The sequence below is a fragment of the Labrus mixtus genome, chromosome 5 (genome assembly GCF_963584025.1).
Source record: "Labrus mixtus chromosome 5, fLabMix1.1, whole genome shotgun sequence".
Classification (NCBI taxonomy): Eukaryota; Metazoa; Chordata; class Actinopteri; order Labriformes; family Labridae; genus Labrus; species Labrus mixtus.
In genome coordinates, this window is record NC_083616.1 from 1,022,501 (window position 1) to 1,048,751 (window position 26,251).

A 26,251-nucleotide genomic window follows, 5' to 3' on the forward strand; every position below is an offset into this window, starting at 1 on the left:
AGTCTTCATATAAATCTGTATCACTTTATCAGTGACATCATACTTTCTGATGGGCAGTCTTTAACAGCGGTCTTAAGAAACACTGTGACCTCTATATTTGTAGATAAATGTCTTCAGACTAAATATTTATGAAACCTGTATCTACTGCAAGTCAAATGATCCTGGAGTGATTGCAAACCTCCAACGATAGCTGGGTGGTTGTTAAAGGTTATTTTTGATATATTACCCATGGAATATCTGACCTACAGATTAAAGTGTATGGTAAAGGTTGTCTATGATATCTGGTCTCCATTCTTAGTATATATTGGTACTAGACTGACAGGCATTGTAATGAAGGGTCTGATAGAGGTACATGACTGACTCACTGTGGAGTTACACAGATCAACATGTTTGTTTGTGTGTTGTGATGTACAGGATTGTAAACTTTGGATGCTGTCTCTGATTTATTTATTATCTATGTTATGTGTAATTCTCTATATCTGGAAGCAACACAGCCCCCCGTGTTTTGTTTTTCTTTTGTTTTTTTGTTACATTTGTTTACTACAGTTCATTTTTCTCTGTTTTGTTTTTATTGCTGGTCTGTGTACGGTCTGCTGGAGATGTGATCTCTCCCTTTGTTTCTTCTACTTATCAAACAGATCACCTTTGTGAAACTGAATCATTTTAATGTTTTATACTTGTATACCAGAAGAAAAAAAAATAAAGATATTTGAAAGAAATTATCCTGGAGCGTATTTAAGGAACTCTGTCATAAAATAAGTAAAACCAAAAAGAAACAAAAGATTGTCCCAAACAAAGAAAACAAACAGCAATTGTCAATGTTAGCTACACATTATAGGGCTAATAGGTTGAATATTAAAGGTGCACTATGGAGTTTTGGAAGATTAGAGAAAGTGTACAGATTCTGTAGTATATGTTCATAATACACAAACGGTCCTCAGAGGAACATGTGGACCCCCTAACACTGTTTGAAGATGAAATGATACAGGAGGAGTTATGGGGGTCCGCAGCAGTAAAACTCTCCTGGTAGCTTTTTAGCACCAAACAGTGTCCAAGGACTCTTTTTTTCTTTAAATAAAGTTTGTGTATTCAGTTCAGAAAATATAACATTATTATATTATTTCACGTCTCCAACTTTCAAATTTCACCACCAAAACTCGACAGTGCACCTTTAAAGGTTGAAGGTGACACTGTATGTTCAATGAGTTACTTTAAGACAGTTTAATATAACAAATGGCAGTTTAATTGGTCAAACTGTATAAATGCTGCCTTTAATATAAAATAAAAACATGATGCAGAAACTGTTTCATCAACAAAGGGACTGATCGGCTGCCTACATGCCTCAAAGTTTCAGATTCAGCTTCTAAACCGACAGTAATACTTCAAATAGCTTCATTATATTGAGCAGCTTATTAGTAATGCTTTATATTCTACTTATTTCAACTTAGGAGGAAATAGTTTTATTTCCGTTGTAATATATCAAATTTACAGTGGGGGTAATAATCGTTATAGAATACTGAGCTACTGTTATTATTTAAGCTGTGCCAGTTAAAAAGAGTGAAAACGATTTGTTTATTTTATTCCTGGTCAGGCTCATAATCATAAAAGTATCAGTCTGGTATTTTACCCCGGATGTCATGCAGAGTTATTTATCATCATTCTCATGTGTATTGCTCTGCTTCTTCTGATCATGGCTGCTGCATCATTTTTGACGACATCTCTTCACACGAGGCTACAGCTCGGTGTCACAGATTTGTGAGAGCGAGAAGCACCAAAATATGGCGCTATCATTCTCAGCCAATCGGGTGCGTGTTTGTAACAGGTCGTCACTGGCGTCACTGCCGAGGCATTAACGCGCATCCGAGACGGGGAAAGAGGCTGAGCAGCTATCGGGGACGCGCTCATCTGTTTGGCTGGCATTGCCTACGGTGTAACAGGGCCGAGAGTTATGGGGGACCCGGGACCCCGAGACGGGTTGGACCCTGACCGACCGACCGCTGCGCTGAGATCATCTTGGCGGTTTATTCCGGGATAAAAAGAAAACACATTGTGCGTCCTATAATAAACAGCTAGTCAGTAAACTGCATAGGAGGAGTCTAAGCTGTGTCCCAATCTGAGCCTGAGCCGGGGCTGGTTGGCAGGCGAGGACAGAGGATCGTGAGAAAACTGGGAAGTCAGCGGTGTTCAAATTAATGGGATCCACCTCTGAAGAGCGAGAATGAGGGACGGATTGTCGATTGTAAGCCGGTCCGGTCAGCCCAACCCTGTCAGTCCAGGGTGGGTTCGTCCCAAATAAAAACCAGTCGACTCTCATCTGTTGGCTTCTCCTCCGTCGGGCGGCAATGTCCGCTTTCTACCTAGACCTGCAGACGTCTGCCGGGGTTTCAGCACCACTAGAGTTGGACAGCGACTGCTTAGAGCCCCGTACGAGCCCCGCGAAACATCCGGGTCAGCCGCTGCGGCACACCGGCTCCGGAGGCCTCGGCATGGCCTTGGAAGAGGAACTGGCCATGCTTTCTGGTGAGAGGGGCGACGAAGGGGGACTGTCGGACGTGGAGATGCCTGCGGCGGGGCACAACGCAGACCTGCTGTCGCTCTTCCGTCAAAAGGAGAAAGACTTGGTTTTAGCTGCTAAACTCGGCAAAGCGCTGCTGGAGAGAAACCAAGACTTGACCAAGCAATATGAGAAAATGCACAAAGATCTCAACGAGAAATTAGAGGTAAACTCAAATATCTACACAGATATTATTCACCCAAGTGTTGCTGCTGGCCCTCACTGGGCTGTGTGGTTTTATAGTAAAGTTAGGCCCTGGTCTTTGCAATGTAAACAAACTGAAGAGCAACACAACACAAAACTGGCTCACCTTCAAACTCCCAAAAGTGTTTGAAAAAAGGCTTGGACTGTGATAGCATTTTATTGTTGATCGTCTGCTGTAAGCTGAAAACTCCTTTAAAGGTAAATTACAACTGGAGAGTCATTTAAACTTCTTCATGTCAGTGGCTTATTGTCGAGCTCTAAAAGGTGTTTCATGTTTACTACGGATGCTGTGCTGCAGAGCTTTTGTTTTTGTTTTTCAAAATCCTCCCTGCGAGCCAACATGGAGCCTCAGAAAGAAACACAAACTAATCCTGTAGTTGTACAGGCTTTACACTCTATCTACTGTACATCTGTTCAGCCTCTTTGATGCAGGCTTATACGTTACAGTTCAGAGGAATGAGCTGCATCTTTACATCAAACTCCTTATTAGTATTATGTGACAGTGTCCTCGTATCGTTTTCAATCAGTTTTTGTTCTTCTGAATCTCTTTGGGTCCCCTCTTTTAGTTCAGACAGTTACTCAGAGTTATAACTCATAGATGCCATAACAACAACAACCCCCCATCAGAGCTCTGGCAGCCCGTGGTGCTGCAGTGCATCTGTCCACCATTCATTGTAATCTAGGCAATAAAAAGAAGTGTCACTTCAGGAGTTAGGGACACAAGCGACTGCTTCACTTTCAAATCTCCTCACCGCATGTATTTACCTATATCTCAAGACACTTTACAAAAAGAGCATGTCCAGGTCGTACTCTGTATTGTCTGGTGTTGGTCACACATGTCAAACCTCTTTAGTTTATGATGCTCTCATGTTGATACTAGAGCCTATTAGGTCCAGTTTTTGAAAAAAAATATTGAAATATGTTAATGCAGTTATGGCCATTTAAACCCTTAAAACTTGATTGCCTAATAAATAAATCACCAGAAAATGTTTCACCTGTTTGATAATTGTGGATTTATGTTGGGTCTCTGAGATTGTACAAATATATACAATATTAATAATGGACTGACTGACTGACCCTGTCACCCTATTCCCTCTCCTGCATGCAGCACTTGGAGCAGGAGAAGCATGAGCTGCGTCGGCGTCTGGAGAGTCGAGAGGGGGAGTGGGAGGGCCGCGTGGCAGAGCTGGAGACTGACATCCTTCATCTGCAGGGTGAGCTGGAGCGCCACCAGGTCCAGCTGAGAGACACCGACAGGGACAAGACGAAGGCCATCGGGGAACTCTCGGAACAGAATCACAGACTGCTGGAGCAACTCAGTAGGGTGAGGGTGTGTCTCTGTGTGTGTGTGTGTGTGTGTGTGTGTGTGTGTGTGTGTGTGTGTGTGTGTGTGTGTGTGTGTGTGTGTGTGTGATCATGTGTGCCCCCATCTGTAGGGCACGGCTTCAGGCTGAGTCAATCTGAGTGGAAGATTTCATTAGTCTAGGCTTTGAGACATTGTGTCACATGATCATGTGTGTGTGTGTGTGTGTGTGTGTGTGTGTGTGTGTGTGTGTGTCTTTTCTCCATGACCCTCCCTCGGGGGCCACTCAGTCCAATTCATGTTATCCAGAGCAGACTGATAGAAAGATGTTCAGGTCAGTGAGGACTCGTCTTCTCTTAGGGGAGGATTTACTTCACGCCTTTTTCTATATCAACCTGATTTATGCTGACTCATCAATATATAAGTGAAGCTTCGGGCGATCAGTTGAATAATTTAGACAGATTGGACTGCAAAGCAATAGCACTCTGCATTTTGACAGGTTACACCAGTGCAGTAATTATAAAGAACTGTAAGCGTCAAAAGTGAAGTAAATTCATATATTGAAGTTTAAGTTAAAATAAGCTCACAACATTTATAAAGTAAACTATTTACATATGTGAGTTTACAAAGTTGATATTGATACATTTACATGTTTTAATATTTCCAGTTGCACATAGTAACTGCGACTAAATTATACTGAATCTACCTCTGTGGTTGTCATAATGTTTGCCTTGAGTTTGATCATCTTAGCCTCCGATTGGCTAACAGGGGGACATGTGATGAGTAACAAGGAAGTGTTGTTGTTGTTGTTGTTGTGTAGCGGAGCGATGTGGATGACAGTAAAGTGCTGCTGAGAAGGTTATCCATCTCCATCCTGCTGTTTCTCTTAAGTAGAGTGATCCATCCACCCACACATCGGACCTTCACTGTTGTTTTTTGTAAAGAAAGTTACATACATCTCAACATGCATACATTAAGCAGCTCTCTGTTGTGGCATGAGAAGTAGAGATTATGCATCAACATGTTATAGAGACCCTGGAGAGGTAAGGTAGCCTGAGGAGATGACAGTCAGCAAAGTTCTGCTTCAGTAAAGACTCGGCCCTAGCACAAGTGTCCTACGCTACACCAAGCGAGCTAACAGTTTTACTCTCTTTAGTGTACTATCTGCATGAGAGAAGAGACTGATTGGGCAGTAGATGGAGATTGATAGAGAGCTACAACAGGAGGAGCTCAGGATGAATTGCTTTTAGCTAAACGAGCACTAAATGTGCAGTAAAAAGTAAAAAAAAAAATCCACAACAAAGTAGTATTTTTTGCTCCACCAATTCAACAAGTTCCACAACTTAACTCATCCCTGGCAACCTCCGGTGTTGAAAAATGAAGCAGATACAGAAGTGTAAAATCCTGCAGTTCCTGGAGTGTCCACTAGAGGCTGGCTGCAGAAGCACAGGAAGTCACATACATACCCATTCTAAAAAGTCTGTTTTTACAGCAGAGATTAACATGTTTACAGCCTGGTTCAAAAAAACAAATAGGTGTGATTAGCTCATGTCTCGATCAACACACACTGTACGGGGGGTGAATGTTTTGATGACTCATCAGTTTTGATTTGATGAAGGATAAGAGTTATTCACAATAAGGCGTGTAGCTGACCTGATTGACAGGTGGGCGTGGTGTAACGGTTTGTCAGGAGGTTTAAAACCCGTCTCAGCTCCAGCTCTCAGCCTGTCGTTAGGTTGACTGAAAGTTAGACTGAGACAGCATTTCCAGCATGGAGACCGCCATTGATGGGACTCCAGCGCCCCCTGCAGGAACAGACGGGTGATGTCTCACAGGCTTTGTCGATGGCTTAAACACACTGTACATGGTTGTATAACAGGTCGTGCTAACAAAAAGAAAAGAAACCTTGATAATGTGTCATTGTCCTGCATCGACACCAAAACCAGGACACAAAGTCCGCACATAGAACAGACATAGACCTTCATATTCCTGATGTGTGTTAAAGCCAGAGGATTTGATGGTACTCTTTTGTACTGATTGAGATTTAAAGTCAGGGTTGGTAATTTCCTCCAGATCCACTTTTTAAGATTCTGGTGTAAATTGTCTTTAGGTCCTGACAGAAATTAATAACTCATGTTCTCTGAAAAAGGAACAAAGAAAATCCATCATCTGTATCAGTTGTAAGACTGTAAAAACTTTGACCAATATCTGCCACAAGGTACCAATCTGATGAACCAATCACACGCCTCCCTGTCTCCCTGCTCGCTCTCTACCTCTTGCACAGAGGAGAGGGGGTGGTTGCAGTCGGAGCACTGAGGGAATGCTACTTTCAAAATCATGCTAGTTCTTGGAAACTACCAACCCTGCCTTTAAGTTTTTGTTAGACTGATTCTACAATTTGATTTATTTAATCTGTCCTTACCCTGTGGGGCGGCTGCGGTTTAGTGGTACAGTTGGTAGTGTCTCAACCAGAAGGTCAGGGGTTTGATCCCCAGCTCCTGCAGTCACATGTCAGATGTGTCCTTGGGCAAGACACTAAACTCAAAGTTGCTCTCGCTGCTTCATCAGCAGTGTATGAATGGATGAGTTAATACTGATGGACTCTTTACTCAACAGCCTCTACCATCAGTGTGTGAATGTGTATGAATGGATGAGTTAATACTGATGGACTCTTTACTCAGCAGCCTCTACCATCAGTGTGTGAATGTGTATGAATGGATGAGTTAATACTGATGGACTCTTTACTCAGCAGCCTCTACCATCAGTGTGTGAATGTGTATGAATGGATGAGTTAATACTGATGGACTCTTTACTCAACAGCCTCTACCATCAGTGTGTGAATGTGTATGAATGGATGAGTTAATACTGATGGACTCTTTACTCAGCAGCCTCTACCATCAGTGTGTGAATGTGTATGAATGGATGAGTTAATACTGATGGACTCTTTACTCAACAGCCTCTACCATCAGTGTGTGAATGTGTATGAATGGATGAGTTAATACTGATGGACTCTTTACTCAGCAGCCTCTACCATCAGTGTGTGAATGTGTATGAATGAATGGATGAGTTAATACTGATGGACTCTTTACTCAGCAGCCTCTACCATCAGTGTGTGAATGTGTATGAATGGATGAGTTAATACTGATGGACTCTTTACTCAACAGCCTCTACCATCAGTGTGTGAATGTGTATGAATGGATGAGTTAATACTGATGGACTCTTTACTCAGCAGCCTCTACCATCAGTGTGTGAATGCGTATGAATGGATGAGTTAATACTGATGGACTCTTTACTCAGCAGCCTCTACCATCAGTGTGTGAATGCGTATGAATGGATGAGTTAATACTGATGGACTCTTTACTCAGCAGCCTCTACCATCAGTGTGTGAATGCGTATGAATGGATGAGTTAATACTGACGGACTCTTTACTCAGCAGCCTCTACCATCAGTGTGTGAATGCGTATGAATGGATGAGTTAATACTGATGGACTCTTTACTCAGCAGCCTCTACCATCAGTGTGTGAATGCGTATGAATGGATGAGTTAATACTGACGGACTCTTTACTCAGCAGCCTCTACCATCAGTGTGTGAATGTGTATGAATGGATGAGTTAATACTGATGGACTCTTTACTCAGCAGCCTCTACCATCAGTGTGTGAATGTGTATGAATGGATGAGTTAATACTGATGGACTCTTTACACAGCAGCCTCTACCATCAGTGTGTGAGTGTGTATGAATGGATGAATGCTTTGAGTAGTCAGAAGACTAGAAAAGAAATATACAAGCTCAAGTCCTTTTACCGATTACCCTTATCTCTGATTGTAGCATCATTTCCAGACTTTTTTAAAAGAAAATGTCTTGGACCTTTATATTTCACTATGACTGCTACACATTTAACTGTTGATGTGTCACAGGGACACGCTTGCTTTCAAAGAGCCATATTACATCATGCTTTCTACCTGTCAGATTGACACTCAGTAAAATCCTCTGATAGACCAATTATAGAGCCGTAACCAGAGGCTTCAGAACGAGGTCAGTCGACTGATAGGCTGGCACAGCGACAGATGCTTTGTAAAAACCTGCACAGATGCTTTGGAAACCCTGTCAGCATTTGTGTCAATGGCAACCTTTAATTTGTGTGTTGTCTCCATTCCTGGGAAAAGATATAATCTGCTGTCAGGCACCCGCTGCTCTGAGGGGGGGGGGATTTCTGTGGGGTTGTTTTAAAGCCCCCCTCTTGCTGCTGACCAGCCGAGCTCTCCCTCTCATCCTGATCAGATTAAATCCCCCCCCTTGCCCCCATCTTGCCCCAAACACCATCACTACATTTTATCAAGGACTCTCCTGATCTAGACCTGTCAGTTGGATATGGATTGGAGCCAGAGTTTCACTTAACATAATTAAACTGCATTTAATTTGATTGAAACCTGGGGGTGGGAAATCTATAAAGATATTCATTGACAGTGGTCTGGATTATGCGGTGGTGGCATATCTAGTGGCCAATGTGAGTCAGTGAAATTCATGAGAACTAATTGACTTCATCGATCCAGAAGTCACAGTGCAGAGAATTGGACAGACGGAGGGAGACCTGGTGGGTAATAGAACAAATGAGGTCAGCCACAGTGCTTTGCTTTCTCCCTCATAATACATTTCTTTCTCTGAGTCATCCTTGCTTTCTTTTCTGTCCTGCTCTTTCTTTCTCTTTCTGTCTGTTTCTTTCTAGCGATCAGCTAAGTTATGCTAGCTGTGTACAGCTCTGAGTGAATGTTAAACCACCCTGAGGAAACCCTGCAGCTGTGAGGCCGCTGGAGGCCGAACTATTTCCATCTGCTGTCCCTGTTTCTTACATGACTTAACTCTTAACTGTAAGTGTCTTATAATGGCGTGGATGTGCGCCGCTGTAAGCCAAAACACATGTTTTTGTTCATTCTCAGACGCCAACAACGACCTTCTTAATACGTCCATATCTACTATGCAGCTCAGAGGATGAAACGGGCCTGTGCTGCACAGATATCACGTTTTTTTAGACGACAGGAGACATTTAGAATTACGCCATATAGCGGTCCACTTCCTTGTTTGAGCACGGTTGCGTTCACATCCCCCGTGGACCGTACTCGAGTACATGTAAATCGTGCCCGAGACCACCTCTTTAAGGGTACTCATGCCAAGTACCTGAATATGGTACGTCTGTGTTTACATTGATCAAATTAACCGGACTTTGGGGTCAAGCGTACTCGAATCCAGGCCCGGGTCCTTAATGTGAAACCACCCTAACTTACAATGAACTAACTGAAAATATATGGAGATGAAAACATTGAAAGTTATACTGTGCAGATCTTTAAAGAGGACATATTATCCCCCCCCTCCACCTTTTCAAACAGTCCCCTGTGGTCTAAATGAAACATCTGTGCTGTGCTTTGGTCAAAATATAACATGAATCAAGCACCAGAGGAGGTTTGTGACCCTGTATAAACCAGCTCTCTCAGAACGCTCCGTTTTGGTGTGTGTGTCTCTTTAAATGCAATGACCCCCCCCCCCTGAGTTTTCCCCGTAGACATCACTCCTCTGTAGAGAGAATAAAAATGGCCGACCTGCGTTAAAGTTTTGTTCTAGGCTGGGGGTGGAGTCCATGGGTGGAGATACCAGGGGAGGGGAGGTTTTTTTTTTAACCAGAATCCCACTGTGACAATGAACGAGTAACTTCAAGTTCGGCAAGCGTCCTGGAGTTTTCTTTCTGAGATAAACCTCGTAGATGAAGATGAGATTGATGACACAGTGTATTACTGTATTACCAGCCTAACAACTAAAGGCATTAAGTTCATAACAAGGCCTTCTATTGGCTGCAGTGAGATGACCTTGAGGAGCCGGGGCTCTCCACTGGAAGTGAAGTAAGCCATGGAGTAAAATACAGCGCTAAGGGGATTAGACTATAATCTGTGCTAAATAGCCTCGCCATATGCATTCAGTCAGGAACCACAACAACTCCAATCTATACTCTACTTAATTAATACCAGCAGGTAACTTGGTTATTTTGGCAAAGAAGATTTAAATATTAGTCCCAGGCTATGTCCTCACGTCTTATCCACCGCGGATAAAAATACCCACTGTGGCTCCGCCTCTCTCAGGTGTTGCTGTGTGTGTGTGTGTGTGTGTGTGTGTGTGTGTGTGTGTGCGAGTGGTTTTCCAAACCTGGGTGGTAAGACTATGCATGATAGTGTATTCACTGTGTTCCCATTGCTCCAGAAGCACAGCCTATGAGGTGTGTATCTGTCTGTGTGTCTCTGGACTGTGAGAACAGCCTTAGTAATCTGATCAGAGTGAACGGGCAGGAAGGGGACCTGTCCTTAATTACATTAACACGCAGGCTCTAAGAAGGCTTGGGATGCAGTGACTCAAACATGTCCGCATGGTCAAATCTTTTCCCCTCAACCTTTCCTAAACTAAACACTGACAGAAACCCATCAGAATAATCAAAATGCTATTTTTGAAGATATGGAGGAAATCACATTTCTTAAAGGTCCAAAATAAATTTCCCCATGTTCCTCTAACTCTAATATGTGTCTCTAGTCCGTCTACAAACCCCCCAATGATGAGAAAAGTCCATCCTCTTCGTCTTTGTGTGAAAATGTGTGCTCAAACAGGCCGTTTGGAGATTTTCTCTTCATGACATCACAAAGGGCAGTAGCCCCTCCCCCAGGTGGGTGACACTCCCACAGCTAGGTGTTTGTTCTGCCCTCTGAGTCTGCCTTCTCACCGTAAATAATAGGACATGGAGCGAGAAAGACCGAGTACACCCAAGCCCTTCCAGAGAGGGGGCGTGGTCAGACACAGCTCATTTACATATTTAAAGGTACAGACGCAGAAACAGCCTGTTCTGAGCAGAGCTGAAATAGAGGGGTTTATAGACATGATCAAATACAGGATCAGAGTGGATTTAGAACAAGACACTTCACACACATGTTTTGAGGAGCTCTGAGACTTATTTAAACTGGTTGAAAAGAAAATTAAAGGAAGAATATGCAACTTTTTGATCCAGTAGATGTCGCCCTTGAGCACCAGCATGAAACCAAAACAACTCGCATTGTTGTGTTAGCATGCTAATGCTAGCGAACTTTAAAATGCTCATATCTTCACACTGCATGTACATTTACATGGAATGACTGTTATCTAAAAAGTCTTTCATGACATTCAAATAAGCAGTGAGTACAGTATGTTATTCTTCTTTTCTCTAGTCCCTCAATTAAACAACTTTTATTCACCGGGGGATGAGCTGGCCGGCCTGTCCATGTAAACACGTTGTAGATACGGCTTGGACAACATCACAGACAGTGGGACTCGGGTGTCACTCTCAGTGTAGACAGTCATGACTCACAGAGTTATTTTCAGAGGATATACTTGATTTCTGCTACATATAAGTGTGAACAATCGCATACTATTCCTTTTGTAGGCCTATGTGACCATTAAAAACTAAATTCACCACAATGTCACATGTTGTTTCAGTGGCATGTCACATATCACAGATTCCAGTTTCACTCCTCCTTAAACAACTTTGTAACACACCACCGTCTGTCCAGCCTGCAGCTTTGATCCCATTCAATCACTGGAGCACATAACATCTGTCTTCCAGCAGCCTCAGGTGTAGCTGCAGCTCCAGAGATCAGCCCCCTGACTGGCGGGTTTTTGTCACTCTGAGTATTTGTTACGCAACTGTTTGAATGTGGGGTTGCCCATCCTCCATAAGTCTAGACGAGGCAGCGTTCTGCAAAAGTGACTAAGGAAAACACCAGAAGCATTGACACCACACGGCTCAGCTCCACCAATCCCACTCCTCCCTGGTTGCTAAAACAACCAGATTGACATGCAAATTGGAACTCCACGTGTTGTTACCATGGGACTGTTCTGAACAGAAAGGCGCAAGGGTACAGATAGTTTGATGCTAAGTTTTGCTACCAAGCACCTGTCATGAACTTGTTGCTATATCTGTTAGCATGCTGCTCCACAGTCACTGAACCAACAGGAATCACCAGTCCTCCTGTTTCCCCCCTCCTCAGCCTGAGCGTACAGCAGAGGCTCTTATAGATGTCAGAGTGAAGGAGCGTTAAAGGAAACCGTCTCTCTGCTGAGCCCTATTTCTCTGCCCTGGATTAGATCACAGCGGGTCTGCTTGGCCCCTGTTGTCCTGGACTGTCATGTTGTGCTGGTAATGCTTGATCTAGGATCTGAGGACTTTCTGTGCAGATTATGTGAGTAACCGCAGTAACCAGGCCTTCTGTGGTTGGATATGCAGGGTTTTCAACGTGATGTCAATCTGTCAGCGTGTCGGGCCACTGGGTCACACTCTGACCTGCCGCTGCACCAGCCTCCAGTGACTGCACATCTGTTTCCCACACAGGGAAGTGGAGGCAAATGCAGCTGTCACACTGGAAAGCAGATCTGTGAATACCAGACCTAGAAGTATCAGCTGAAAGTACCAACAAGAGGACTGTAGGCCTGAGAAAGACCATAGATGCAAAAAGCTCAACGCCTTAATAAATGGTTAATGTTTAGACTTAATGTATAAATGGAACTACATAACATAGCTTTAAATTGTTTCCAGTAGACTCTTTTTTCCCAGTGTTTTTAACTGGGCATAACATAGTTGAAATGATATATCCTAAAATATGTTACACACTTCTTTTACAATTCAAAATATTTCATTTCAATCTTAAAGGCACAGTATATAGACTCTGCCACCAGGGGGCTCTCAGTCAAAACAATACCAAAAGATGACGCCAAGGCTGGCGGGGAATCATGGGAGCTCTCTCTGCTACAACTATAAAATGAAGGATTTCTCTGACTTTGATAAGTGTTGGAAATATTTGAGGTAGCATGTTTATGCTCAGTTACTTTCCAGTCGAGTGACCATTGTCTTTGTTATCTTTTCAACAACTGTTTGATAACTGCATGGAGGAATCAGTGATTAATGTGTATATCTATATCTATCTATATCTCTACATATCGAAGATAGAGCTAAGAAAGATATCAGCTGATATATTGGTATTGGATTTTTTTTCACCCCAATATCGATATCGGCCCCAAAAATCTCATATCTGTCCATTGTCTGCATCCACAACACCATACCTCCATATGAAGTAGGATCTATAAAGGTTCCTCTAAACGGGGATATAATAACTAAAACAGTACATAGTTCCTGCGGTGCGGATCATTAATAAAGGGGGAGGGTTCCAACAGTTCCTAGAATTATGAAAAAGTTCCTGCAGTCCGAAAACGACTTATGTGTTGCTGGAGCTCCTGGAAGTTGAAATAATTATCTTCCTTGACTTTGATGAAAGAGCCGGGATATCTTTTCCTTTCATTCAGAGATGAGTATCTGATTACTTAATAGATCCTTCAAACAGGAGCGTACTGGTGTGCGGATCTTGTTTTGTCTTTCCTTACTTATCCGATTCATGCCATTTAATTACAAAAACAGTTGCAGATGTAAACCTTTTACACTTGAATATGAAACGTTTTAAAGTATAACACAGTTTGCTTTTTGTTATGCAATCGTTTTCTGACATGCTTAAATATCTGTTTAACCAGAATAGAACCCTGAAGAAGCAGAGGATCTCTGGCACTACTTCACCAACTACCACGGTGCATGAAGAGAGAAAGGCTTAGAGGAGGTCAAAAAGCTCCAGCAACACACGAAGATCAACTTTATGAACAAATTAGAGAGCCACGTTCCGGTCATCCTGATGACCCTGATGAAGGCCGAAACGCGTTGGTCTAATTTGTTAATTAAGTTGATCTTCTTGCTACAAGTGTAGCTGGAGCTTTTTGACCAGCATAAAATCAGAAAGGATCACAATAGAGAACTCAGTGCTTCCAGAGGGATGCAGATCAAGTTCAGTTCAGGGTGAAGCCCCGAGCTGAAACAGAGCCCTCCTGTAGCTGCTTGTCATATCAGTACACTCAGAGTCGAATGCAGACGCAGAACACATCCAGTGTTACACCGTAAACACTGAACTGAACGGAGGTGGGTTGATGTATTGTTTACACCAGCTGTTGATGGAGAAGCAGCAGTGCCACCTAGAGGCTGACACTTGGACTGATATCAACTTAGCCCAATTTTCTATCGGCATCAAGAAGTTGAAAGACAAACACAAAATGAGTACAGGTCATTTTTAAACATGCATGATCCCTCAAAGTAAAGGACTTCTTTGGACAACAGTACAGATGTGAGGCTCTGTAACCTGTGGTGTCTCCTGGCACACTTATTTTATTTTTAGTCTCCTCAGTGAGCTGTAATGAGTGGGTCGCTTTGAGGATTTTGTTGTTGCCATGGCAGTGATGATGATAATGCAAATTCTAGCTTCCTGAGTGCAGCTCTATGCTAATGAAGCTCAGCTCTCTTTGTTGCCCAGTCTCACCTGTCCAAAGAGCTCCGCTGTAGCAATCAGTCTGCGGCTGGACTGGGTTGAACAAAAAACTCTGAATGAAGGAGTGTGAGAAGGTTTTAGAAACAGGCTTTTAGACTATCACAAAGAGAACGCTATCACATGCATTATTCCAAGAATAGACCATAGAAGGTCTGAGTACATGTGTGTGTGTGTGTGTGTGTGTGTGTGTGTGTGTGTGTGTGTGTGTGTGTGTGTGTGTGTGTGTGTGTGTGTGTGTGTGTGTGAGAGACTGTGTATTTTTCATTTACATACTTTATTAATCCCTGAGGGGAAATTCTGTTTTTACACTCTGTAATTGAGAGACATGCACACACATAGGCCTGAATCACACACATGTCACAGTGGGGCTGCTACACACTGCTTCCAAACGGGGACACTAGAGCTGGGGTCACCTCAACAGTGATTGGGACAAGACCTCCAGCTACCAGACCAACTTCCACATTCTGGTCCGCACCAGGACTTGATCGGGCAACCCTCCGGTTTCCCAACCCAAGTCCCTACAGACCGAGCTTCTGCCGTCCCAAATCTGTATGTGTGTGTGTGTGTGTGTGTGTGTGTGTGTGTGTGTGTCTGTGTGTTTGCATGTGTGTGAGTGTGTGACTGTACATCTGTAGGTCTGACCTGCAGAGTAAAAGCACTTTGAGTAGTCAGAAGACTACTATACAAGCTGAAGTCCACTAACCATTGTGTCTTTCCTGTTTGAATGTGTGGATCCAGGCTGCAGAGGTGGAGAGGCAGCTGTCCACTCAGGTCAATTCATTACGGGACGACTTCAGGGAGAAGAGTATGTCTACAAGCCAGCACATGACACGACTTGAGACTCTACAGGCTGAGGTGAGCAGCTCTCCTTTAACTCTGTTTGACTTCTCAAACATTCTCTGTCAAGCTTTTATAACCCGCCTGAACAAAAAGGTGACTGAAAGTTTACCTTGATTATAAAACCATCAACGTCATACACTATGGATTCACCGTGATGTGTGTGTGCAAACAAATGAGCAAATATTCACACTCTCTCTCTTCAAAAATCATATCGACTTCACTTACATCAACGTATTTAAAAGATGTTAAAAACATTGTTCACTTTATATTTACATTTTATTCATCTATATATATATATATTTTACATTTTAAACTTTAAAAAGTAACACAACAGGATGTAAAAGAAGACACAATTAAGAGACAATCAACGGTACAGTCCGATGGAGGAGGCTGGGTGGAGGTTGAGGGACGGTACAGTCCCATGGTGGAGGCTGGGCGTCGGGCGGTGGTTGAGGGACAATACAAATCGAACGGTACAGTCCGATGGTGGAGGCTGGGCGTCGGGCGGTGGTTGAGGGACAATACAAATCGAACGGTACAGTCCGATGGTGGAGGCTGGGCGTCGGGCGGTGGTTGAGGAACGGTACAGTCCGATGGTGGTGGCTGGGCGTCGGGCGGTGGTTGAGGGATGACAGGCTCGCTGAAGCTCACTAAAATAAATGTTCAACATTAAAATGAAAAAAGAGCTACAAGTTGCCAGTTTCCACACAGCCTGACTAGTCGATTTTTACCGAACTCTGACACTGCAAATAGTCGACCATAGTGTGACTTTGGAGTGGCACATGGGATGACCAATCAGATTTCATGGGGGGGCACAGACCAACTCTGGACACACCTATGTACACGACCCTGCCTGGGCCAGCCGATCCATTTAAATGTTATCACTTCTGAAAAGTAAACACACTGTTTTAATTCTCCTCACTCTCAGTCAGGACACGACAAAAGTCCACACAGAAAAATTATTTGTTCTTTTGTAGGGCAATTACACATGTGGCCACAAAGAAAGTTGTGAACAAAAGTGAACGAGTCCTTGGACTTTCTGGTCGGATACAATATATTACAAAGGTTCTACTTAAAGGAAGAATGTGTGACATGTTCCACATAAATAAATCATAAATCCAGTCTCTCCTGTGTAAATGTGTCTCTGAGTCATGACTGTCTACAATGAGTGAGAAGCTCGAGTCCTGCTGGCTGTGTTGTTGTCAGAGCTGTGTTTACATGGACGGGACGGCCGGCTCCTCCCCTTGTTTATAAAAGCTGTTTTAGTCAAGGACTAGAGAAGAAGAAGAAGAACATACTCACTGATTATTTAGATGTTAGTAAGAGTTTTTAGATCACGCTCATTCTGTGTCAGTTTACGTACAATGTGTAGCTAGGAGCTAACTAAAGAGCGCTAACATTAGCATGCTAACACAACAATGCAGGACACAGGTGATTACAGCTCAAGAAAAGGACAATTTTTTCTGCCGCTTGCTTTAAACTCCTTCATCAGAACGTGAGTGGAGAGGGGTTGGAGGTGTGTCTCTGTAGGAGAGCGGAGGCTTCAGTATGGAGGAGGCGTGGCCAAACAGCAGTTTGTTTTGGTTTCATGCTGGAGCTCAAGGGCGACATCTACTGGATCAAAAAGTTGCACATTCTTCCTTTAAACATGGCTTTGAAGCAATGCCTGTGCTCGCCTTTCACTGACTGATACCAAATACTAAAAGCATTTGTAAGTGTTGAATCTTTCAAGGCGCTGTGGACTTTCTCTCAAACTTTATCTGTCCTATCTCTGTCTCTTATCTCTCTCTCTTTGCCCAAATACTCCACTCAAAATCCTCCCCTCCCCCCTTGTTTGGAGCAGCAAGGGCTAGAAGTGAGTCGTTCCTGAACGCTGTTTGTGGGCCAAGCTGCATGTTGCATGTGATGCTTTGTACAATTACAGAAACAAGGATTGCATTAACTTTGACAGTAGAACTTAATGTTTTTCTAGGTTGAATAAATGCAACACTGAGGGTTAAAGAAAATAAAACCCCAAAAGTTTGTGATCTGTATTTACTGTAAAATAGTCCCTCTCTCACATGGGTACACCATCATGGCAATCCCTGTTTCCTGAGCTTGGGCATTAAAAACATGCTTGTCTATTTGAGCATGAGATGTGTTGTGATGTCATTTGTGTCATGTATGACAGATATGTCATGTGAAAGAGGCTATTGAAACAGATGAGAGTTCCCTGTAGCTGTTCTTCAAAGCCGGGCAGAAAACACCCAAACTGCAGAGCCTGAGCTATAATTGGGAGAAAAGGCTACCACTCTATATTTAGCCGAGGATACTGCAATGTCTGGGTGCTCCCACTTTTCCAATTTCTCGCCTTTACGTGACATGAACTCATGACTGATGGCGTTTTGCCAGAAGACACTCTAAAAGCCACAAATGATCCAGAACCTGGCAACGTGATGTCTCATATGTTGGTGAAAAACAAACTGCTGCACATGTAAGCTGTGAAATAGGTTAGCAGATGTAGGTCAGAAGTAGGCAGGATCCAAATGAGCGAGGACTAAACTGTTGGTTTTATGAGGGAAGCTGCTCTGTCAGCTACAAAGGGGAAACAATCCATGGGAAATAGAGTGTGTAGTGTTTCTGCTTTGCTAGCATTAAATAGAAGTGCGGCTACAGATGCATGTTAAAGAGTTAGCTCGAGTGTCAACAAGACATTCCTCAAGATCAGGGTGGCAACTAACGCCTACACCAATGCTAGGCAACGAACATTCTCAAGACCAGTGGGAGGACTTTTTAAATCCTGAGTCAGACCTCAGCCTGCCTTAAAGAAAGGAAGACAACAAACTGGGCATAGCCGCCCATCCACCTGCTATTGACCAAGAGAGCTGAGCAATCCAGTTTCGCCATGTAGTGCCTATTTACCACGGAACAGGAAACTGATTTGGGATGTGTTGGCTTGTTAGATTAAGATGCTGTCCGAGAGGAAGATGGAGCTAGAATACCGCGTACACGCCATGCTGGAGGAGAACGAGCTGCTGCAGAACACAGTGGACGACCTCCGAGAGAGGACGCTTGTGTTGGAGAGACAGTGTCATCAGAAGGACCTACAGGTACAAACACTAAATACTCTAAAACCTTTGGGAGATTACTACAACACCTGGATATATTGGAAGAAAAATACCTTTTTTTCACTACTTCACAATCTTCCTAAAAGTAATCGTCTGACCTCTCCGGAGACCTGCTGTGTACTTAAAGGATTTCCTCTTCTGTTGAGTTTAGTTACGGCAGAACCAGCAGGAGCTCCAGGAGGTCCAGGTGTCCCACAGACAGCTGAGCGCTCGGCTGGAGGACCTAACAGAAGAACACAGCCTCCACAGCCTCACCCCGCACCCATCCAGCCTGCTGTGTGAGATCGAACAGAGCATGGAGCAGGAGGAGCAGGAGCAGGAGAGGGAACAGGTAGGTACAGCACCACACTGTGTTAATGCTCAAATACTTACCTGCCTCTTTGCAAACACTCCTCCCCCCCCCTTGCTTTTCCTGTTCAGATGCGTCTCCAGCTTTGGGAGGCCTACTGTGAAGTCCGCTCGCTGTGCTCCCATCTCCGGGGAAATGACGTCACAGACTCAGCGCTGTCGACCGACTCTTCCATGGACGAGTCCTCTGAGACGTCCTCAGCCAAGGATGTGCCTACTGGAAGCCTCCACACCAGCCTGCTAGAGCTGCGGAGGTTAACACAGAATCTGCTGGACGGCAACGAGTCCACGGTAATAAACAACCAACCAAATATAAGCTCCATGTTTTTTTTTCTAATTCTTTTCCCCAGAAGAACGATGACACTTGGTGTTGTCATTTTGGATTCAGAGGGAAGCTAAAGTTTGTTTTGAAAAATAGTACCCTAAAGGTTACATACCATACAAGTGATTGACTTTCCATGGGATTCATTTAGAGTCTGAAGGGAGATAAGAATTAATGGTTAAATGTTTATTCCTATCTTGGGGGCGGCTGTGGATCAGTGGTAGAGTCGTCTCTCAACCTGAAGGTCGGGGGTTCGATCCCCAGCTCCTGTAGCCACATGTAAAAGACTAGCAAAGAAATATACAAGCTCAAGTCCATTCACCATTTATCCACCATGAAGTGACAAGAGAACATTTGTTTCTTAAAGCTGTCTTAATGTGTCAAACATCACGAGTAAACTGAGCGTGTTAATAATACAGACGCATACAGTGAGGGTTGTTGATTTTCTGCTGTGTTGAAAGGGCTCGAGGAGAAGTGATGAGGAGGCTCTGGAGGAGCAGGTGAGGAAGCTAGGAGAGGAGCTGAGGGAAGTCAGAGAGCTGTACGAAGCCGAGCACGACAAAACACGCAGCAACGAAGAGGAGACGCTACAGCTACACAATCAGGTAACAAATCAGGTAACAATCAGGTAAACCAGGTGTGGAAGTGTGCACGCGTTAACATGAACACGCTGTGTATGTGCACATGTATGAGAGATCAGGTGTTACATAAAGAGAGAGAAGCAGGGAGAAACGCTCTGCTGGTGGTCATGTGTCTCTGAGCTTCATGTTAGTAATGGAGTAAAAACAATGTGGTTCCCTCCCTCTTTACCTTGGAGCAAAATATAACATGAATCAAGCACCAGAGGAGGTTTGTGACCCTGTATAAACCAGCTCTCTCAGAACGCTCCGTTTTGGTGTGTGTATCTCTTTAAATGCAATAACCTCGCCCGAGTTTCCCCCGTAGACATCACTCCTCTGGAGCGAGAATAAAAATGGCCGACCTGCGCAAAAGTTTTGTTCTAGGCTGGGGGTGGAGTCCATGGGTGGAGATATCAGGGGAGGGGAGGGGATTTTTTTTTACCAGAATCCCACTGTGACATCACAAGGAGAGCACATTTTTCTCTGTGTTGTAAGACTTATGCAGACCACAAACAAAGGACTGGATGGGTTTATTTCACATTTTGTGGGTCAGTAGACACTCAGGTTACCCAGATATATGTTCAGAAACACTGTAGAAGTGGATTTTTCAGAATATGTCCCCTTTAAGTCTCTGGGCCAGACCACATTCTGGTACCACTCAAGGTGGCAAACCTTAGTAATGATCCTTGAAAATGTCTGTAGGTGATATTTTGGTTTGATAGACTTTCCTGAGTAGCAGCTGTGTCACAGTAACCAGTTCATGAAGTGAACCCAAAAGTAAAATGCATTTTAGACGCTGCTGCATGTCCTGGTTTAGACTCATGGTCAGGGCATTTTTTGATGCTTAATAATATCGTGTTTGGTAACATCTTACAGGAGACATTTTCTGCTTTCATTTTAGCCAAATAGTTAATCTTTCTGACAGATTCTGAGGTAACTGTGGCTCTTATTGGCCAATAAAACTATTCTAAATCCTGATTCCCTCCAAAAGATAGCTAAGACCGTGACACAGCTGCCACTCAGGAAAGTCTCTCAACAAAAAGTAATCTACAGACATTTTCTAAAAAGTTTACCACCTTGAGTGGTACCGACTGATTTTGGGCTCTGGCCCAGGGACTACTTAGGGGGCCCGGACCCCAGGTTGGGAACCAATAAATAAAGTAGTGCTCATCATGTCAAAGAATAACATTTAGACAACCCTGTGTTCCTGTATGGAGAACAGGTCAGTCACCAGTTTGTAAGCCAATAAGATGGTTATGTTTGTAAAGGTGGACACTGCTGGGTCCAGCTCTCATCTTCATTTACACAAAAGAAGCTGCACACACAGGCCAGTTACTTCCTGGTTCATGTGGGTCACGTCATGAGCAACCTTTGCTGTAATGATCTATAAGACCTGAGCCTGTGTTGATGTGTTATATGTCACCTGCAGATGGCGCTGCTCTCTGTAGAAACGCGCTCTCTCCGGGAGGAAAACGAACGGATGAAGACGATGGCTGAACTCCGAGAACCAAGCGAGCAGCTACAGAGCGCTATCAGAGACAGAGACGACGCCATAGCCAAGTAAGTCCTCAACACGAGTGCAAATATGCATCATCTGCCACCTTCACCTTCTTTAACCTACAATGTCAATTTAAGACGTATTCCAGCTCATCAGAACATCAGGTGTGTTTTTATTATATTGACAAACATGAACTGTTATTACTAAGGACTGGAGTTATGGAAACACCCTTAAAAGTCTGACGGTGTAACCAGCAACAGGAATGAAACAATAAAATAACTCAAACCAACCTCAGAGATTATCAAATGTTTTTGGGAGAGGAAAGGAATGCAAACACTTTCCCAGTTAAGGTGGTCTACCAACATCCCTTCAGCTCCCTTCTTAACATGTTATATCTTTCTTATGTTACTCCTTTAAAATCAAAGTGCATGGGGCACCATATGTGTGCGGAGGCTGTAGTCCTCCAAGCGGGCGACCCGGGCTCGAATCCGACCTGTGGCTCCATGTCATTCCTCTCTCTCTCTCTCTGATTTCTGACTCTATTCACGGTCCTATCTCTACATTAAAGGCACAAAAAGCCCAGAACTAAACCTTAAAAAAACCTTTCTTTGGGATAGGGTTATACCATTTGACAGAGCGATGCTAACTGCTTTCTGCTAACTGTTTTAGCCAAGCTGACCTGCTGCTGACTGTAGTCTAATACAGTAGTGTATATACTGTAGTAGTTTGAATTTCCCTCGGGATCAATAAAGTATCTATCTATCTAATACCTACCTGCGTCCTCATCCACCTTATGTTACATTCCTCCCCACTGGAGGAGTTGGAACAGACTTTCTTTAGGATCATTACGTTCAGGGGATGTCACTGTATTTACACTGAATGTGTGATGTGTGCCTTTCAGGAAGAAAGCTGTGGAGATGGAACTGGCCAAGTGTAAAATAGACATCATGTCTCTGAACAGCCAGCTCCTGGACGCCATCCAGCAGAAGCTCAACCTCTCGCAGCAGCTGGAAGCTTGGCAGGTTGGTCAATGGTCACAGGTGGTTTATTAGTAAAAGATAAATATGGTGTGGTTAGTATGGGATGTATGGATTAATGATGTTACTACAACTGGAAAATAAGTCAGAATACTGTGGAGTATTTCAGAGTGAAATGACACTTCTAGTGCAGCTTGTCCATCCCCCGTCTTCTCTCTAACATGTTCAGTCTGTTTGAACCGTATATAAAGATGGACAAGGCTTCTTCACCTCCTCACTTTGGTACAATGTGAGGAGGTGAAGACGCCTTGACAAAATACCCTCCAATAGGGGCTGGCATGTTGTAGCATTTGTAGCAAAGGTGTGCGCAGTAGGGAGCAGCTGATGGAGTCAAGGTGTTAACCTAACGTTTTTGTTTCACATTTATCGTACCAATGAAACAACGCTCCGTCAGGTCGGCACAGTCCACACTGAACAGATTCTTCGGATTGAAACCGACAAATAGACACTTATGGACAGTTCTTTGACTCTGCTGTTGGTAGAGAGAGGGATGGAAACCCAGTTCCATTAAGGTCCCAGTTCCAAGCTTTAAAAACTTGACCATCAATAGCGTTTGACCTTATGCGTTTGAGGCTACTGCTCCTAAAGCGTCATTCTTCCTTTAAGAAAACTGTATTTGACGGATCATTGATTCTAATTGTTTCTTGGAGGAGGAGTTAATTCTATACTACCGTCAGTAGGGGGGGCTATAACGTCCATCTATTACTCCACTCTTTAACCTGAACCTGTGCATACACCTAATCACTCATTTAACTCCTCAGGGTGTTTGGTCAGTTTGCCTGTTTTGGATGTTAGTGAGGAAGCATTTGTTGTATGTAGAGGACACTGTGTGTGTGTGTGTGTGTGTGTGTGTGTGTGTGTGTGTGTGTGTGTGTGTGTGTGTGTGTGTGTATGTGTGTGTGTCCTTCCCATCCCCTGACCTGTAACTAGTAGCTCTTTCCTCTCTCTTCTCCCCTGCCCACAGTTTGCCTCCTCAGGGCTCTTTACTTTTTGGCTCTTGTGGTTTCTGATCTAGTGGCCTTTCTCAGCTTCCGTACCACCCTTTCCCCCCTGTGGTACCCCCCCTCCAGCCTTAGAGGTGAGCCCGAGCTGTGCCATCTCGCCATTTCACCCTGCACTAATAGACAACGCCACGCTGAGCCATTCCATGCCACTGATATCCGACTCGGGGGAAATGCCCACTGCAGCATTCCTTCAGACCCATAAACCACCACAGAACACCATCCCAATCCACCGCCTCTCTCTCTGTCTCTCTCTCTCTCTCTCTCTCTCTCTCTCTCTGTCTCTCTCTCTCCCTCTGTCTCTCTGTCTGTCTCTCCCTCTCTCTCACTCTCTCTCTCTCTCTCTCTCTCTCTCTCTCTCCCTCTGTCTCTCTGTCTCTCTCTCCCTCTCTCTCACTCTCTCTCTCTCTCTCTCTCTCTGTCTATCTCTCTCTCCCTTTGTCTCTCTCTCTCCCTCTGTCTCTCTGTATCTCTCTCCCTCTCTCTCTCTCTCTCTCTCTCTCTCTCTGTCTATCTCTCTCTCTCCCTTTGTCTCTCTCTCTCCCTTTGTCTCTCTCTCTCCCTCTGTCTCTCTGTCTCTCTCTCCCTCTCTCTCACTCTCTCTCTCTCTCTCTCTGTCTATCTCTCTCTCTCTCCCTTTGTCTCTCTCTCTCTCTCTCTCTCTCTGTCTGCACCCCCCCCCCTCTCTCCTCTCTTCATTCACCTTTACCTCTGTTGAAATGTGTTCAAAAGATTTCTTCTTCTTCTCTTTGCTGATCAGGGCTCTTTTATGTGACATCACTTGTTCATTTATAGACATTTGATGTCTTTATCTTTGTTGCCAACTTGTTTCAGCTGCTTGAGCAACAGCACCCCCTTATGGCTTTAACGCCAAACAACTACCAACAAAAACACCCAGAAACTTAATAAATGTGTTGAGTAATTTGAGGTATTTGGTGAGATAAAGAACTGAGGCTCCTCATGCTCAAAGGCGGTGGGCTCCTTATGTAGAAAGGAAAGCTCGATAAAATATTCATGCAGTCCATTTATGGCCAACATAGAGAGGGAAGTGACCTCAGTAGGAGTTGTTTCTCTTCTTTAGATTATAAAAGCTAAACACAGAAAGTGTCTGGAACAGATTTAAAGGCCTAGCAGCAAATTTGTGCTATGGTGGGTTAAATTGGTCCTGATCATTCTGTGCTCAGACATTCCTGTTGTTTACGACTCATAACTTTGAGAAGTATTCAGAGATGATGTCATCAATACTTAGGTTAACTCTCCCCGCTCTCCTCCGTTTACAGGGTCTGGTTTTTAAAGGTTTAAATCCCCCCCACCCCGTCCTCTCTGTGTGACACTCCCCTTCTGTCTTTTTCTCACTTGTGTCTTTGTCCTCGACTTTAGGACGATATGCACAGAGTCATTGACCAGCAGTTGATGGACAAGTACCAGGACGAGTGGCGCTCGGCCCCTTCTTCGCTGTCAGGGGCGTCCAGGGCCCACGGCGGTCAGTCCTCCAGGCGAGCTCACCGAATCTCAGACCGGGACAGGAGACTTTTCTCTTTTTTCAAAAAGAGCTGAGGCCCATTGGACCGGCCTGAGTGCAGCAGCAGAGAGGCGGAGACGGACGAGGCGGAGGGACAGTACAGGGGGAACACCGCAGCCAAAGACGGGCAGTGACACACACACCGAGGTTTGGGGGGGGGGGGTCATATTGCACTTTATCTGTCCCATTACTCATCTCTGCTGACAGTGAGAGATAGATGTATATGAATAGAACTTCCCCAGAGGCTTTGGCTTCAGCTCCTCTTCTAGAAAGCGAGCGGTCTTACAGAACGTGAACAGGGTCACAACATTTACCTCCAGAGAGGACGTAGTGCCTACAACCATCTGTACTAAGCCCACTGCCAACGATGTAGAGGGAACACACTCCCAGTTATCAGGCCAAAGAGTCTGGGGAAAGACGGGTGGGGGTCAGGGACCTTACAGGATTGTGGACATGTTGAAGCCAGCCCACATGTGATCTCTCAGGTTTATTCATTTGTTCAGGAGCTTCATAAAGGTTAGCTGTATACAGAACCAAAGGGTTTCATGTTAGACCACTACCACAGGATCTAAACTTCCAGTCAGCGTCAGAGAAAGGACCTTTTTCACACTAACTAAAAATGCACTTTCATAACATTTGGGGACCTGAGTAGCTTATGTTCATGCAATGTTTCTTATCTATATTTTTCTAAAACAATGAATCTATAAGGTTTCCCTGTGGGTGAGATTACACATGACAAAACATGTGAAGAGGGGTTCATTCATAATGAAATCTTCAGACAATGATAAGCCTCTCCCAGGAGTTCTCTGCAGGTTCAGCTTTTATTCAGACAGTTAAGCTCTAGTGTTGCTGCTTTCCCCAACCTGAGTCAGCAACTTTCAGTTAATGGGGAACAAAGTTTAAAGAATCAGTTGAACTTGAAGGTTTTCCTCAAGAGCATAGAGAGTGTATGTAACAACTGAAGAAAAAAACTGATTTGATTCAACTTTGTTTAAGTTTGATAAGCTGCCGATGCTGTTTACATTAAAGGTCCAATAAGTGAGATGTGTAGTGAGTGAAATGATAAAGGTATCTTACTATATGATCAGACATTAATGAAACATGCTATGTTGAAGTGCTGGCTTCTCTGACAACAATGCAGCAGCCAGTATGTCCTCCTTCTAACTTTAGATTCTGCTCCTGAATGCTCTGGATTTGTTTGGACCAGAGAAGGTAGGAGGTTTTAAGACACCTCCACATGGCCGTTTTGGATGCCCCTCGGTTTGTCAGATATGAGAGCAGTTATCAGGTCAACAGGTGTTGCAGTGATGGAAGCGGGCAAGAGAAGTGGTTCAGATAGAAGTGATTGTACTCGACCTAAAAAGCCTCTGCATGTTTCTAATAAGCTCCATGAGCAGAAACGTGCTCAAACTAGGATCAATATTGGAGATGTTTTTGAAAAATGGAGAGAGGTTAGAACACAGAAAGGTTTA

At 44.0% G+C, this 26,251-nt stretch overlaps 1 protein-coding gene across 4 annotated transcripts; it reads left to right on the plus strand.

Annotated features, from left to right (window-relative positions):
* The first annotated feature begins 1,885 nt into the window (after positions 1-1,885).
* On the plus strand, positions 1,886-26,251 carry bicdl1 (BICD family like cargo adaptor 1). 4 transcript variants are annotated; one of them, XR_009673058.1, is made up of 12 exons: positions 1,886-2,720; positions 3,867-4,082; positions 15,223-15,339; positions 17,168-17,179; positions 18,267-18,413; positions 18,583-18,762; positions 18,852-19,070; positions 19,563-19,706; positions 21,151-21,281; positions 22,121-22,241; positions 23,221-23,334; positions 24,638-24,772. XR_009673058.1 is itself a non-coding variant. In XM_061037217.1 (11 exons), the coding sequence occupies exons 1-11, from the start codon at positions 2,343-2,345 to the stop codon at positions 24,812-24,814; spliced, it is 1,842 nt and encodes a 613-aa protein (XP_060893200.1). In that variant the 5' UTR covers positions 1,886-2,342; the 3' UTR covers positions 24,815-26,251. The 4 variants fall into 4 exon arrangements, 3 of the variants coding, with proteins under 3 accessions (XP_060893200.1, XP_060893203.1, XP_060893201.1); XM_061037217.1 differs by lacking the exon at positions 23,221-23,334 and having other exon boundaries at positions 24,638-26,251; XM_061037220.1 differs by lacking the exon at positions 24,638-24,772 and having other exon boundaries at positions 23,221-23,684.

Coding starts and splice junctions, on each gene's coding strand:
- bicdl1 (XM_061037217.1), top strand. CDS start 2,343: ATGTCCGCTTTCTACCTAGACCTGCAGACGTCTGCCGGGGTTTCAGCA. Junction 19,071..19,562: donor TGGACGGCAACGAGTCCACG/GTAATAAACAAC, acceptor CTGTGTTGAAAG/GGCTCGAGGAGAAGTGATGA. Junction 21,282..22,120: donor AGAGACGACGCCATAGCCAA/GTAAGTCCTCAA, acceptor TGTGCCTTTCAG/GAAGAAAGCTGTGGAGATGG.